We start from the raw sequence: 12,698 nt of genomic DNA, 5'->3' as shown, positions 1-12,698 counted from the left end.
TTCCGCCTATATTTGGCCGTTATCCAAGTATTGTGTTGCTTACGTTGGAAATAGAAAGAGTAACGTTTGACCCAACTATAAAATGGGAAAATAGTCAGAAGGCACTAAAAGGTATGGTAGTGGAAACTACAATACACGATATACAATTCCCTTGAATTTATTTGTCGGTAATTCAAAATGTCCGACCAAACACTAATGGATTGTTTGGTAAACTATAAATACAAATAGAAATTAGAAAATGCAATAATTTGGTACTAAAAAAAGGGTCGTATAGAAAAGCGTTGAAAATTGTTTTTAACACCAACTTTCATTAAACTGTTACCCGAACCCGAGATTAGAAGGATAGGTCGGTTATTGGGTTGACTACTTCAGATCGGGTTAACCTGACTTGAGAACGTGTTGTCTTGAAAATCACGACATTTAATAGAGTGCTGATAGTTGACGTGTTGTAGGCTTGCAGCAATCCAAGATGTGGAAGGCCATGTAAATGACAAAAATAGAGAGCATACAAAAGTTTGAAGTAAACTTCATGCCAATACAATGAAGTAAAATTAATGTGTATATTTAATAGAGGTTGAATCGATTTTTTTGGCACAACCCAAAACCCGATCCATTCTATCAAAAACCTGAACAACCCACAAGTAAAGGGGTCAATTCTTGACTCAATTTTCTTTAACCTACCACCACTAAACAACCCGAACCTGAATAGCATGAAACACGAGAAAATTACCAAAGAACATTCCTAACACCATGTGTAGTGGGGGGTTACAATTATTATTATTATTATTATTATTATTATTATTATTTTATTTTATTTTTTTTGGGGGGGGGGAGGGGTTTCGACACGTGTTGCCACGTCAACAGAGGGGCGATTTTGTTCCTTTTCTTTGAAAAGAAACTTTCATGTCATCACAGGTTTATCCAGGTATTCAGGATATCTTGAGAGGTTTCATGTTTGAATCTAACAAATGTATGCTATTAAAAGAAGAACATCACTATTTTAGAATCAAACTTAGGTAAAAAGGGATTATGGTGTGTTTGGCCTAGCTTTTTTTTATAAAATAAGCTTCATTTTGTGTTTGGTTTAGTTTTTTTAGCTTAGGCTTATAAGCTTAGAGCATTCACATCTCATTCCCCATCCCCATCTCTATAATTACACTACAAAACACTACATTTCTTTTTCCTGTTTAAATAAATAATACTTTTATCATACAGCTTTCTCTCTCCTCTACTCACAACCAATCCAACAAATATTAAAAACTAAATAAGGGCAAACAAAGTTATCCAAATGTTTCCCCAAATTTACAAAAAATCACTATATTTCTCTCTCCACCCTATAATTTACACTCATAATCATTCAAAACCTCATCCTATAATTTACCAATCCCCCTCACATAAATATGGGAGATGAGATGTGAATGCTCTTATATAAGCTAATTTGTAGAAGCTTATTTGAAGATGGTTATTTAGCTTATTTGAAGAAACTTATTTGTTTAAGGGGATAAATTACTCATTTTCCTTCAAATGGTGATGGATTAATAATATTGAATTAACTTATTACTATAACAAATTAAAAATGATGTATTTAACAACTTATTAAGATGTATAATCAACTTGTAGAATATAAGCTAATCCAAACACTTAAAAAGGGCTTATCAAATGATATAAAATAAGATATAAGCTTCAAAAAGATATAAACATAAGTACAAAAATATAAGCTAGGCCAAACACCCCCTTAGTACATTGTTATGACCCTTCAGAAGATGCATCGTTCAAAAGAAAAAGAATGGATGATGAACCTCTCACAAAGGTTACCTTTTATGCATAACAAAATTTATATACATTTATGTGATAAAAAAATAAGTACACCCAATAAAATTTTCACAAGTTTCTGTAACTTTTTACAACTTGCCTCCTAGTTGCCTAGTTGGACAAATTTGCTTGCATGTTTGTCCACCTTATCTCCAACATGTTTACAACTCTTTAATAATATATATTTATTAAGTTATAGAAATCATTTTTTAAACGCCGTTGTTTATAATAAGACCATAAAACATTTTAAAAAACAATATTCATCTTTTATAGAAAAAGTTTACTTGTCACGTTATATTTTAACAGGATAAAATGTATATATCTATGTTAATAAGTTCCCTAGCTAGAGAGATCGAACATTCAATAGTTTAGCTTAAAAAAAGATATATTATATAAAATAAACATTATTACAATAATTTTTTTTTTTACTCTGAAATTTTTCATTAAATAGAAACATAGATATTACATCAACATAGCAGGTAGGCGGACAACAAGCTGCGCCGCCACCCCTTTCTGAATTGCAAACCCTAACCTGCTAAAGACATACCCCTGCCCCTTTGGAGTCGACACATTGCTATGCACAACCCGTTGGCCCTGGTTAGGAAACGGATAGCTTCCGGTGCCAATGAGCCAAAGGTATCAAAAGCCAGAGGGACAAAAACATGTTGGTTCTCTTCGCAGGCTTTAGCATGTTTCTCCACCTTCTTCGTTTCAGCCCTTTTCGTTTCAGCCCAGGGATAAATAACAATAAGTTTTTTTTTATAATAACATATCATACCATACCAATAAACCATTGGTTGGAATACATAAATCTAAATCCCACTTCAAATATGAATCATCAAGCTTCTTGCGTATAGTGATTGGATGGAAAATGAAAGATATTCCACCAACGTTAAAAACATATATATAAAATGGAACGAAAAGAGTCACTAGTCACTTGAGCCATGAAGTCAAATGATAAAAATAGTAAATGATGATATCATTAAGCATTGGACCAACCGACCATCTACAAAAACTGAAAAACATGCCCTTAATTACTAAATAGATTTGTTTTATATTTAGCTATTAGACTTGATCTTATCTAAATAGTGATCACAGAATGCTCTACTACGGAAATACTTATCTTTGAACCAAACTAACCTAACCGTGATGGTTCGGTTAAATCGTATATGATAATGGTGGGTTGGTTTTTGGTTATGATGGTAGTCATAACCAAATCAAACAAACCGAACCAAGCATGTAGATTATCCCCTAATAATCTTGGTTGGTTTTCACAACTTGTGTGTTCCTAACTTGTCGACATTAAGAATTTGGCTTGGCTTTTTGACGTTCTTGGATCTTGATGATTCCTTCGGTTAGAACTATTTTTTTGTTTAAATAATTATAGGAATTAAAGGTTGTATACTTGTATTTACATATGAATGCTTCTACAACTCGTGTTGATTCAACTATTGATGCTTCGGCAAGTCTTGTGTTTTGCAAGATTTTTTACAACCATTAACGATCCACCCACCGTTTACCTAATGATATTTATATGTCCCACATAATAAGTCCAACTTTAATTTTAACCCATTGATTAAAAACTCTGAACCTGGCCCAAGTCTTTCTAAATCAAATTAAGCAAAACCAATTAGCTTTTAGTATTGAAATTTTATAATTGGATTGCATTATTTTTGGGTCTTAATTAAATATCTACAACCGTAATGCATTATTTTGGGGTCAACCATTTTAGGCCCAAACGTATTGTCTTTTGGGCATTTTGTTCAAGCCTAATCAAGACTAATTCTAGGTCACGGTAAAACCATCTCATAAATGACCCAAACATACAAAACAGATGGTTATCACTTTCTAATTAACTGACACTTCGGTTATGATTACGGATTTCGTTCAATTACGACCGAGACCAACCCGTGCACACCTCTTGACAAATTCAGCTTGGTTTGCAACATGGATGAGTTCGTCTCGTCGACTACCCGAGGACATAATCTAGATATCTTAATAAAAAAACCTTCATCCCTACTCCATGAATTGTTCTATCTTCTCTCTTTGTGTCACGTAGGCCACCTATTGCCTTCGTATTGTCTTCCGTAGGCTAACGAATACAATTACTGGTGTCTTAGATGAGCAAATGGCACCGGGTATTTTTAGGGTCCCCGATTCCGTCAGTAGTTTGTAATGAGTTACTGAGTTGGGTAACTTAAAATACTTTTTAACATTTCCCATGGAAATGAATATTTGTTTTAATTAATTAAAAAGAAGTTATGATTTGGAACTACAAAGACATACCTTATATTATTATACATTTTCACAATTTCACCCCCCATAAGTTTTACTAAAAATCGAAACGTGATATGCTGTTTATCCATCCAAGATCTGGTCAAATTTCTTTCTGATAATTGATTGATTGATTATACCCACAAAACAAAACCATCATCACCACTGGTACCAACATCGATAGATCGATCTAGAAGGAAAGGATGGGTTTTGTAGTTACTACCTTGGTTTTCGCCGCTATCGGAATCCTGGCGTCTCTTTGCGCTCGAATCTGCTGCAACAAAGGACCTTCTGCTAATCTGTAACAATCCAATTTCTCTTTAATATCTGTTAATTTTTTCATTTCTGTTATTATGCTTGATTATCTGCAATGTAAATTAGGGTGTGTTGTTGGGATTGATACTAATTATTAGGTACTTTACTTGTTGAGATTCATACTGATTATTAGACCTCAATACCTGCAACCATTAATATTCATATCCCATATAATTTTAAACTCAGATTCTTAGCAGTAAGTAATTGGTGCATCATTTTAGCGACTTCATTGTTAAATAAGCAGATCACTGATAACTAGTTTAATCACACAAGTAAGAGAAGAAGCATATCCAAACATTATTACTACCCTTAACATTATATTATCTTGATAATAAATCTTATTGACTATCGGTTATCGTGAGGTATTTTAGTATTTTTTTTATATGGTGCAGGTTCCACCTCACTTTGGTGATCACTGCAACCGTATGCTGTTGGCTGATGTAAGTTTCACACCTTCATTCTAGTTAAAGTTTGTTTATGTTGATTAAAAAGCATTCAATCAAATAACCATCCTCAACTCCAAGGTAGTTTTTCAAAAACTGCTTGTTTGTAAACGAGTTGAGCCGAGCTTCCCGAGTTTGTAAATGAGCCAAACTCGAGCCGAATTAAGCTCGCTCGTTTATATCAAGCCCAACTGTTACTGTTTATAAGTGATAACCCAAATAGCAATCCAATCTTAATCTTTCCAGTCCCAAGTTTTACATCATTAACTGGCATGCTCATATTGAATATGTTTATAAATTTTGCACTTTTATGAAATATATATATTTTTTATTTAACTTTGAAAAGAAATGAGCTGGCTTGAGCTTTTTCTGTGCCGAGCTCAAGCGCCAGATAGCAATAAAACATAACCCAAATAATCAACATAGGCCCGTCAGGTTGAAGTTCATTGACGTATGTTTTGTTTTGTGCAGGTGGGCAATTGTATATTTGGCACAGATGAATCCTCTCATTGTCCCAATTTTGAGCGAAGGCGAATGAGGTATTTTCTTTTAAAAAATAAAAAATAATATATTAAATTTGTTTGTTTCCTTGCATTTGTGAATTAAAGGCTGAAAGAAACAGCAATGATTTGTAAAACCTAGGTTTGGTATTTGGATAAATTTGGTGTAAAATCAGTGTGTATTATTCAATGTTGAACAGTGGCTGAAGGCTTATGTAATAATGAAATAAATGACCAATTCAGAGGTTAGCTTATTTATATTCTAGGTGCAGAGAAATGTACAACTTTTATTGCATGGGTAACAAGTTATTATAACGACTTTTCTTCAGCCGTTGTATAATGAGGAAAGGGTGTTGATATTTTGGTTTTGTTTAGAGGAAAAAAGGTCATTGAACCAACCGCCTTAAAGGTTCACTGGTCAGTCGTTTTGGGCCGGTTTTAAAAACCGATGAAGTTAATGAAACTGAAATACTAAGTTAAATACTAATTAGTAACTAAGATTTTGAACTCTGATCCAACCACGTTATGTGAACGGTTTACAGGTTAAACAGAGGTGATATATAGGCTAAACCGGGTCAGGATACGGCCCAGTCGGTTGATGCCATCAACCAAGCCTAGTATGAGATATATTTTCCAGGTTCCAGTTGTACCCCACTTGGCCATATCCGGTTCTTACCCGATTTTAGTTGATGGATAATGGTTTGTGCTTATTGGGCCTGGCAGTGTTTTATTTAGGCTATCACCTTTGGTAGCATCCTACTTCAGATCGGAGCTTTGATTAAGCCCAAGAAGCATGGGCTGCAATCCGCACCGAGCTTTGATACTTTCAAGTAGAGTAGTACATCGTAATCGGTTTGTGAACTGAATTGGTTCCAAACGGAAACCAAAATCATAACAGGTTTAATTGAAAATGGTTTTGTCAGGAACCTACCCGTCGGTTTAGGATTGGTTTGATTATTCACCCAATGACTGGTTTTAAACCAGTTTATAACCATTTAAAATTTTCACCGTGAATACAACGTTACAGTCGTTTAGAAAATCTGACTATCAGGCCCGTCTCAACGTTCTCGGAGGCCTAAAACTAACTAAAATGTTGAGGTCTTTTTATTTTATTTTATTTTATTTTATTTTATTTATGCGTATAGTGCTAGAGAGTATACAAGAATTATAGAATATGGATGATATGCCGTGATAATGGATATGAATGAATAATCCATAGCTTGTGGCTCATCATTGAGTTACAAATTCTAAAATAACTCTACTTTCAAAATCTCATAATACATAACTCTTATCTAAGATGGATGCCTTATAAATCTGGAGGCCTAAGGCCATTGCCTCATTTAGCTTACCAACGAAACGGCCCTACTGACCATTAGAACACGACATTGTATGTTGACATTACAAGTTGACAACAGAACTATAAAAGACAAAACAACCTTGGCCAGGAGGCCCAGGTGGCAGGAGTAAAAAGAAAACGACGACAATGACAATGGCAATTTAAAACTGAAGTTGAATGGTGTAATGCAATTTCTTTTACATTTTTTGTCTTGATTTTCAAAAATTATTACAATAACTAGAAAAACAAACTTTATTATGTTTAATATGTTGTGTCTAAATTTTTAATTAAAATACAATTTTTTATTTGTTGAAAACCGATTTTCGAAACTAACTCTAACCAGTTTCAATAGTTTAGGATTTTCCACTTCGTAACCCGGTTTTAAAACTGAGCTGGTTTAACTCAAACTGTCTTTTAATCGTTGTTGATTAAACCTGAAACCAGTTTTATAAAAAGACCGAAATTGTGCACCCCTACTTTCAAGTTGTAATATATATTAAAGTTTTAATAATATTGGATAAAATAACCAAACTTTAACTATTTCCATTGACAAAATGTTTCTTTTAAGTGTAATGAAACGGGTTGAGTTGTGTTGTGTTGTGTTGATTAAAGGGTTTTATCATAACAAGTCTTTATTCGCTGTAAGAGGCTTTTAGCTTAGTAGTTTAGTATCAAAAATCTCTACATAGTGGTATCTCTCTAATGATATTAAGGATTCGAGTCTTATAGGAAACAATGTGTATATTTAAATGTATGATTGGTGGGGTTGTGAATTCGACGTTCTAAGAAATGTAAGTTAATTAATATGAACAAGGTATCAAAACATGATGGCGTTGTGGCGGTGCAACGATGATAAACCAAAAAACATAAAAAAAAACCCGCATTGTGGCAGGGCACTAACGCGAATTCATCATGTACAGGTTACGGGACTTACAAAACCAAAAGATAAATTCGTCAACGCCCAAATACAACAAATTAACATATTCAAAATCAAGATAGTTAAAAGAAAAATAAAATAAACAAAACTCGTGGTGAACCAACAACAAAAAACTAACCCTGAGCGTTGTGTTGCCAAAACGATGCAAATTCGATCGGTATTGGCTTTAAAACGTAAATATAAATGAATACCCAAAAAAAGTAACATAGAAATTCGTTAAAACAAAAACTAAACCAAAAAATTTAAATAGTCAACGCCTATTTACAACAAACTAACAAAAAAAAGTATGAATGGTGTGAACCGGCATGATTCGGTCGGTATCAATATAATTTATAATTATAATTATAATTATAATTGCAATTACAATTACACTTTATAATAAAGTATGATGACCTAAATTAAAAACACAAAAGAAGTCTTTGTTTCATAAAAAAAAACAAAAAAAAAGACTAGATACTATTAAATTAAAAAAAAATCCAAAAATAAATTTTCACCAAGAATTTGATTTTTGGAATTATCAAATTATAAACAAAGTCCACAGAAAAAAGTAAGGAGGGCACATGGTTTCCATAAAAAGAATACACCTTGAACTGTGTGGATCTTGACCCTGCACAATTCTTTTCTCAATCCATAAGTAGAAAATCGAGTACATTAATGTTTTTGTGAGAATTTGGAACTCTTATTCAAAAAAATAAGGTTCCATATAAAAAATATATTATGTGTTATGAATGAAAGAACATAAAATCTACAAAGAATGTTATTGTATATTTGTAATGAGATCAAGGAAATACAGCAAGGATTAGAATACTTATTAAAATAAATGATAATTTAATAATTAGTAATAAGGCTTAGGTGTTTTATTATTTTATTTTAATTGTAACTACATAAATATTTAATCCAATTGATTAATTAAATTAATTATAAAGAAAATTTGGCTTGGTTTAAAGGATGTTGTGTTTGAAACATTAAAAGCAAAAGTAAACAATACAAGCTTTTGACTTTGCAATATAAAAAATGAAGTAAACAACAAAAGGGTTGGTGTAGCAAAACCACCAAAGTAGACTTTAGAGAGATTTAAACCTATTCCTTTGAATATTTTTTTCATGTCTTTCTCATCTACCTAAATTTAAATATTTCTAAAATCACCCAAAATAAATGAAGTTATTTATACTTTATAACGTATGTAAGCATATAGGATCTCGTTCCAAACATCAGGGACTCCCGGAAGACACCAATGTACACAATCCGCATACAAAACGGGGTTAGCTAATTCTAGCTTTGTTGGAGGAACCCAATGTCTTTTGTATATGGAAGGGTGAGCATCTTTTCTATACTGTGAGAGTTGTGATATATTTAAAAGTTTAATGTTAAGGCCTTTCGTTTCAAGACCTTGTACCACGGATTGTGCTGTTCTCATTAGATCAGTATCTGATCCTTTTCCCCAATATCCTTCTTTCATTATTGGCTCTGTTTCATTGTAACAGTTTTCTTCCATTGTCTTCCCCCAATCTCCACCCCTAAAAAGTAGAAACAAAAATGATTAGCATGTGAAATTACAAGGGGACTTAAGTGGATTGTATTCACGAGTTGACAGGTCAAAACCGACGCAAACACGAACTAGAATATCATGTCAGATACACGAACCTAACATGATGTGCGTATATTCAGGTTGACATGAACACGACTCATTTATCCTGATGTCCAGTGTTATTTTATTTAATTTTATTGTATAATAATATTCATTTCATGACTTATATATCCCAATAAGTTTAAGTTACCACAAAACACTTTTTGGATTATAAATTTAAATAGGTAGAAATGATCAACAAGTGAACATCACCTGAGAGATCTGTTTAGTTAACGCGTCCGTGGGTTTGAACCAAAATTAACCCGGACCCATTTAGACTTTATCCAAATCCATTAATATATTTAATTAATCTTAAATTCGTGTTATAATAGGTAAATGTAATGAAAAGGTAACTAATAGTTGTACATACTCTTTGTGGTCCGGAGAGAGACTTATGAAAAATATTCTAGTTTTGTTGCGATTAAGATGATTGTCCAACCAATCCGCCCATGTTTTTAATGCCATTTCATAACGGGTCACCCTTCTAGATTCAACGGTAGTCTTGTTAGGATTTTCAAACGATCCCCACCTAAAATACAAACTTTTAGTGCCACGATTCATATATTTATTAATCGTTATAAAACTCGATCTATACACATTACATATACTTACAAAAGTGTCATATTAGGCTCTAGCCACCACGTATACGAGTCGAAAATTAACATGTCAGCACTAATCCACTCTTTAGCATGCCGTTCGATGCTCTCAATTTTCATGATCCGATCACGTACTCGGTGGTTGACCGGATTGTCACAATTCGATTCCACCAACAATGGTTCCCAATAAAAATCAATGGAAACATTGTATTCCTATAAGATGTCACATTTAAATAAAAGTTAAGTAAATGTCACATGTGCATCTAAATCTATGGAAACATTGTGTTTCTATTAGATGTTATATATAAATAAAAGTTAAATAAATGTCACATGTGTATCTAAAGCTATCTATGAAGATGACAAAAGTCACAGAAGTTGCTTACAGATGCCCTAAATGTGATCAGTGAGCCATGCCATTCTGCAACTTTATGTGATGGTTCAAGAATCCATGAGTCAATAAGACAAAGGAGTGAAACCCAATGGTTCTTGCCTAATGAATCCCCAACAAAAACAACCCTTTTGTTCCTTAGCTTCTCCAACAGTGCTGTTCCATTAAACCTACAAGTTTGACCTTCAAAATTGATTAATTGAACAACTTATATTAATGCACCCATTGCAGCATTATTTTTGTGTATTCAGTCATTAATCATATGTTAAAGTACAAGTCTAATGCATGTGTATATCAACTTTGTTGAGCTCAAGACACAGATGTAGAATCACTGAATTAGGGGGTGTTTGGATTTTCTTAAAACTGCTTTATCTAATTACAAGTTACAACCATTTGTGATTGCTTATGGGCAGAGCTAAACACACACCATTGACATATTATCCTAACACTACAAATGTGTCATACGGGTCGTATGAAAGGCAAGACCTTCCGCAAGAATCCCGAAAGTTTCGGGACAAAAAAAATGGGCCCTTGAAATATAAACTCAATAACTCATATACAATTTAAGTAATTGTGATAACAATAAACAAAACAAAAGTATTGTGTCAAAATGATCTAATTTAAATACTTAAAGGAATCATAAAGCCCTCCTAGCTAGCAATTTTTGAACTCTCGATGAACTCGTTATAATTCATACTCTCTAATATATTGTTTTCAATAACAATAATGATTTAAATGGGTAATGATGATGATTAAGTTATGATTTAAATGAGCTAATGATAATAGGCATATATAGTTGGGTACTTGGATAAATGGCCACAACGTGTAACTGAAAGTGACTTTAAATGGGTCTAAACTCTAAACTAAATCAAATGTTAATTGACTACTGAGTTAGAAAAACAAATTTGATTTCCCAACTTAATTATACTCTTTTATCTAAAAAAATTATATAATATATAAAAATTCAAAAATTTTGTGGCCTCCGTAGACTAGCCTTTGGGTGGTTGCTCGTGCCACCCTTCCCATGGGGCAGCCATGATAATAAAAGACAAATTGACCATATAAGTCGTATGAAGGTTAAATTCTATGATTAATACAAAGAAATGATTTATGTGATCATCGTCAAGGTCATACTACCTCGTATGATATTTTTCGCCTTATCATACAATTCATATAACGTGACATTTATCGTATCGCAGTAGGTTTTACACGAACAATTAATGCAAATAATCAAATTTAATAAACAATCCCAAACATCCCATACATACTATATGCATACATCAATGCATACATATGTCTAATGTCATACATACATACATGCCTGCATACATACATACATACATACATAGAGTCTAGAGAGAGTGAGAGATCATGATACCTGGGAAGATCACAAGCATGAGGCTGCCATCTCCAAAACTGATAGTTGAAATCTTTCCTTCCAAACTTTTGACAAGAATAGTCATCCGTCATGAAAGGACACTCTCTCTCTTTATACAAAGGTCTTGACCTGTTATCATAAACCCAACTCCCATTGAAAAAGTCACAACCTTCAAACGAATAATCCTCCTCCGCCATTTCTGCTTCTCCATCACGATTCATATTATTCAATCTTATGAATATTCCTCCAGCATCTCCACTAAAGTAAACAACCACCATTATCACTCCCATTACAAGCATCAATCCTGCAGAATGATACGAATGGATATTCACTTTCTGCAACCCTTCAATCATTCCCTTCATTTTTAATATTTTTTGAAGGATTTATAAGTGTCTTTTCAAGAATGGTGATGGAAAAGAGAAGAAGAAGGAGGAGGAGAAGAAGTAGTGATCATGAATATTATTGTTTATGTTTTTGGTATTATTGCACTTTGGCAGTTGATCCGATATTCCTAATATTGATTATTTATATTGATAAAATATTTTATTTTATTTCATTACTGACATCCGTCAATTTAATTAATGCAAAATAAAAAAAATAAATAAATAAATAAAAATAATGCAACGTTTTTCAAGAAAATATTAAATTGATATATAGTTTTTTATTATTTGTAATTATTGCAAATATTTAAAGTTTTTTTTTTACTATATTATTACAGTATGCATGTGTCGATCAAACAACCATGTTGATTCAAATTATTGAAAAACGAATCAAATTAGAAATTTGATCTTAATTAAAATTGTGGGTTATGAATTGTGTTGAATGTTTTGTGTAGCAAGTAATCGAATATATAAAACATGTTATTAATTTAAAAATTGATACACCAGGACTTATTCTTTGAAGTAATGTATTATGATGTCAAAACTAGTTGATGTAATCTATAAGATACTTTTTTTAATAAATTTAATGAGTCAAATCAAATTTATGTCAAGGATCTAGTCTTTAATATAAAAAATAAAAGAATATATAAAAATAAAAAATCAATGTAATATGGTTAGGAAAATAATTATTTAACTAATTAACCTACTAAAT

General features: G+C 32.4%; 2 protein-coding genes across 2 annotated transcripts; one reads left to right on the top strand and one right to left on the bottom strand.

The window, feature by feature from the left end:
• The first annotated feature begins 4,270 nt into the window (after window positions 1–4,270).
• LOC143575248 (V-type proton ATPase subunit e1-like) lies at window positions 4,271–5,889 on the top strand. The gene is made up of 3 exons (XM_077059671.1): window positions 4,271–4,387; window positions 4,794–4,841; window positions 5,316–5,889. Exons 1-3 carry the CDS (start codon window positions 4,290–4,292, stop codon window positions 5,380–5,382), a joined length of 213 nt encoding a protein of 70 aa, XP_076915786.1. The 5' UTR covers window positions 4,271–4,289; the 3' UTR covers window positions 5,383–5,889.
• A 2,850-nt stretch (window positions 5,890–8,739) lies between these two features.
• On the bottom strand, window positions 8,740–12,082 carry LOC143575247 (protein trichome birefringence-like 34). Its single transcript, XM_077059670.1, has 5 exons — window positions 11,607–12,082; window positions 10,224–10,398; window positions 9,857–10,053; window positions 9,615–9,773; window positions 8,740–9,134 (listed from the first exon to the last, which is right to left on the bottom strand). The coding sequence occupies exons 1-5, from the start codon at window positions 11,966–11,968 to the stop codon at window positions 8,783–8,785; spliced, it is 1,245 nt and encodes a 414-aa protein (XP_076915785.1). The 5' UTR covers window positions 11,969–12,082; the 3' UTR covers window positions 8,740–8,782.
• Window positions 12,083–12,698: the final 616 nt, after the last annotated feature.

The sequence above is a fragment of the Bidens hawaiensis genome, unplaced genomic scaffold (genome assembly GCF_021521415.1).
Source record: "Bidens hawaiensis isolate Kalapana, Puna unplaced genomic scaffold, B.hawaiensis_p1.1 tig00027321_1, whole genome shotgun sequence".
In the NCBI taxonomy this organism is placed as follows: domain Eukaryota; kingdom Viridiplantae; phylum Streptophyta; class Magnoliopsida; order Asterales; family Asteraceae; genus Bidens; species Bidens hawaiensis.
Note: the sequence above shows the minus strand (reverse complement) of the source record. Positions and strands in the feature narration are given on the sequence as shown.